Consider the following 3,908-nt stretch of genomic DNA (forward strand, 5'->3'; position numbering starts at 1 on the left):
TGAAGTCGGCTGAGCAAACTCTGGAATTAGATTGATTGCATTGTGATTTGTTTGCACTGGCCCTGCTTAGTATAATTTCTGCATGATGGCCAGGAGTTGATGTTGCCCTAATAAGCTGGTTCCAGAGTCCTTCTTTATTTCAGAAGACATCAACTCCATCCAGCAGGGATGGGAAGCCTGTAGCCTCCAGCATGAACCACTTCTTAAACCATATCCTCACTATCATAAACAAAATATTGTACTACCACCCCCAACCATGGACAGTAAAATACCCCCCCCCAAAAAAAGCTGGGTGCTTGATGGAAGTTTATGATGTCCTGTGCAGATTTTGTCACTTTGTAGCTGAGGAATGCTGTCTAAAAGCTCATCAAGTTTCTTTCCTACTCCCTACCCTTAAAACCCTTTTCGCAAGGTATAAGTTTTCCTTTCATTGGTGATGATCAGAGCATTTGCTTGGCTCTAGCTCCTATACTTTTAAATAAAGCATGAGTTAGGTTACGTTTTGCTATTCTTTCTGTTGCAGAGAATCTTCTAGTTTACATATCGCTCAACAATTCCCTTGTACTTACATAATTGGTATTGTCTCTGTCCATAGTAGAGGACACTTGATGCTCATTTATTAAATATGCTTGCTGGCTGCTCCCTAATCTTTGTTCTGGACAGACAAATTACCTTTCTCACACTGAGCATCAGCTCTGGGGAATTAAGCCTCCAAGCTTCCACCACTTTAATTAGCTTGAAAGTGGGGGCTTGCAGTTACTAATAGACCTCAGGCTTTTTGTAACTTGGGGAAAGGGTAAAAAAAAAAAAAAAACTTCCTAGGAAGCTCAAAATGTCATTTAAAAACCATAAAAATCTAATATATTATTTCATTTTGGTAATTGCAAACAGATTGCATTTGAAGACTGTCGATCGTTTCTACTTTATCCATGGAAGTTAGATTTCTGTCGAGCTAGGCATTTTTAATTATCACAATTCATTAACACATCACTGTGGAGGCACATGTTTGACTTCGTATATTACAGAGTTTATGTAACGTTAACTAACATAGCAGATGAGGAATCTTAAATGGGAGGAAAATATTCCAAAATGTCTATATTTAGCTTTTGTGCTATGCAGCATGTTAACTAGCGTTGCCTAGGGGAGGGTATCTTATTTGCTTTAGACAGAATTTTTCCTAATTTAGAAGATCACTTTACTTTGTGTGCTTCAAAGGCAAGGCGTGTCATTTCATCCCTGTCCAAGGGAAATGCATCTTTTATAAAAGAAAAAAAGTAACTGTAGGATTTCCCATCAGAAGCTTCTATCCTTCCTTTGTGATAAATGTATCTTGCTGCTGTCAAAACTTAAAGGATATTATTATTATATTATTATTATTATTATTATTACATTTTTAGAGTGGTCTGTTTTGGTTTTCCCCCGTTTGAACTATTCAGGGACTTAGATAAGTATTGCAGAAAACCTTTAATTGAGTCGCAGTTGGCATGTAATTTAATAAGATAAGCAAATAAGGAGAATGCGAAACCAGTCACACCTGACTCAAATCAAGCATTTTAGCTAAGATGCCCATTTTTATTTCCTTGCAGGTCTGCTAAAAGGTCAGAGTACTGCAGAATGCGTGCCTTCATCTCAAACTTTGTTCATCACAGATGGATCCCATGTCTCCAGTAGACAAGTCACCTTTGTAGCTAGCATCAATGCCAGCTCCATGCCATTGCACCTTCTTTACTCTTGGTTGCCCTTCCCACATTTATTGGTGTATTAAAATGACTGAAAATGAACATTAAGGACTCCATGAATCTGGGCTATTTGGGAGACTGTAGAGGAAATGGAGAAAAATGTCCACCAGAAGAGAACAACTTTGGGTGGGGAGGGAGTGGGGGAAATGACTAATGAAGCTAATTAAGATAAGCTTTCGAGTCTGCTTTCTACCCTCATTAACAATTAGCAGGGCACTGGTCAGAATTTGTACCCTGTGTTTTACCTTAACAACATTCTCTTTGCTCTTTGTATATTTAAGTGTTGTAAGGAAATGTGTTTCAAAACTCAAAACATGAGATAAAGGAAAGATGGGGCTCTTGTGATATTCTATCACAAACACTTTTATTGTATCTCTGTAAAATACAATGTATGTATGCATGTAAGTGTTTTTTTTTGTCCTAATGTTGCTACTTCCCATGACACAAAAAAGAAAAAAAATCAAGCTCATAGCAGCTACTGTGTAGAAATTTTCACCTACTCCTAATTTGCTGAATGAAGAAGAATAAAACTTTTATTTGTGATACTTTCAGAGACATTTGCTCTAGTATGGTGTATTTAAATAATAAAAACATAAAATGAAAATACTTGTAATTGAGTGTGACTTCAGTGCACTATAATAATAATAATAATATAGCAGACTTCCATTCAGAAATGAATTCTTATGCAGCTTTTAACTTTAGAATCTGTTTTTTTCTGCTTTCTAATGGGTTTATGAAAATGAGGAATGCATTTAACTCTACAGAATAGGTGACTTTTGGCAATGGTACAGAACTCAAAAGTATTGCTGGGTGTTTCAGATATGCAGATAACGGCAACATTAAACCTGTATTGTGATTCATTTTTTGCTCTCATCAGCTAAGTCATCTAGGCTTTGTGAACAACAGGAAGTGTATATTTCCTAACACTATTGCATCACTCTGTATACAGTACAGTCATGTGGGTTGTCAAGCTAAAACCTCTCTAGTGTTTTGAAGACTCTTTTAAAACTTTGGTAATGACACAGCACATGTTCAGGCAGAATTTTCACTTCACTTTAAACCTTTCTGTATCATTATGACTGGTGTTTGGGAGTGGCCAATAAGTTTTGTTCTGGCTATAGGCCTTTTGATTGTACTGTTGCGAAGGGCTGCACAACTCTTCTGATAAATTTTATTAAATGGTCTGCCCTGGAAGGTGAGGTACGCAGAGCCCTTGCATTGTATCAGTTAACCTGACACGTTACACAACGTTTGCAAGCATGGGATGCTATCCAAGAGCACAGGCTGGTATACAATATTCATGGCAAGCAATACACAAACCTCATGTAATTGAGATTATGCATGTAAACGAACAAACAAGCCTTTTGGACAATAAGGCTTTTAAACTGGATGATGATGATGATGATAATAATAATAATACGGCATAAAAATTGAAAATAGTTAGCACCGTAAGATTGCTGTGAAGATAGAAAATCTTTTAAGTAATGGCTTTATGTACAACTAAGGAAGTTCAAAGTTATGCCAGGCTATAGTATAGTATAGTATAGTATAGTATAGTATAGTAATAGTATAGTAATAGTATAGTATAGTATAGTATAGTATAGTATAGTATAGTATAGTATAGTATAGTATAGTTTGGTCCCTTCCTCAAGTTGTCTCTGTTGCAGCCTTGTAAATGTCACCTCTAGAAGTCACTAGTTTGGCTTACCTGGGGTCAGGAAAGTCACCTCTAGCAGGCAAGGACTTACTCAGAGGAGGCTTGGTGAGTATACCCACCCAGTGAGACTGAGGTGTATAATGAATTGTTCATGGAACACTAGACAATTCTTCCACATGGGAATTTCTGCGCTTTCACAGGGTTAAGCATACGTGAAGGATCTCTTTCATTATGGAAATAATGGATAGTTTGGAGCATTAGTTGGAAGTCTGAATGGAAGATGCAACATGCACAGTTCTGGATCTTGACTAAATGCCACTGACGCATGCATCCTCCAAACTGCAGGAATAGGCAGGATTTCCAGTGGGAGGCTAACTTCTGTGAGTTGCAGCCTAGTAGTTTGAACGATGGTGCTGTGCCTTATCTTAGTGTGCTTAAGGGAGCTTTGTGTGAACCTGATCCATGCAAGCTGAGGAACGCCACTGAAATTAACGTGGATGTCCTAAACACAC

General features: G+C 37.5%; 1 protein-coding gene across 1 annotated transcript in view; it reads left to right on the forward strand.

The window, feature by feature from the left end:
- Positions 1–2,345, forward strand: part of LMO4 (LIM domain only 4) — a 16,489-nt gene extending 14,144 nt beyond the window's left edge. The window contains exon 5 of the mRNA XM_079980685.1: positions 1,587–2,345. Coding sequence (XP_079836811.1) covers positions 1,587–1,595 — 9 coding nt within the window. The 3' untranslated portion in view covers positions 1,596–2,345. The remainder of the gene's footprint in view (positions 1–1,586) is intronic.
- Positions 2,346–3,908: the final 1,563 nt, after the last annotated feature.

Source organism: Podarcis cretensis (assembly GCF_951804945.1).
Source record: "Podarcis cretensis genome assembly, chromosome: 6".
NCBI classification, from domain to species: Eukaryota; Metazoa; Chordata; class Lepidosauria; order Squamata; family Lacertidae; genus Podarcis; species Podarcis cretensis.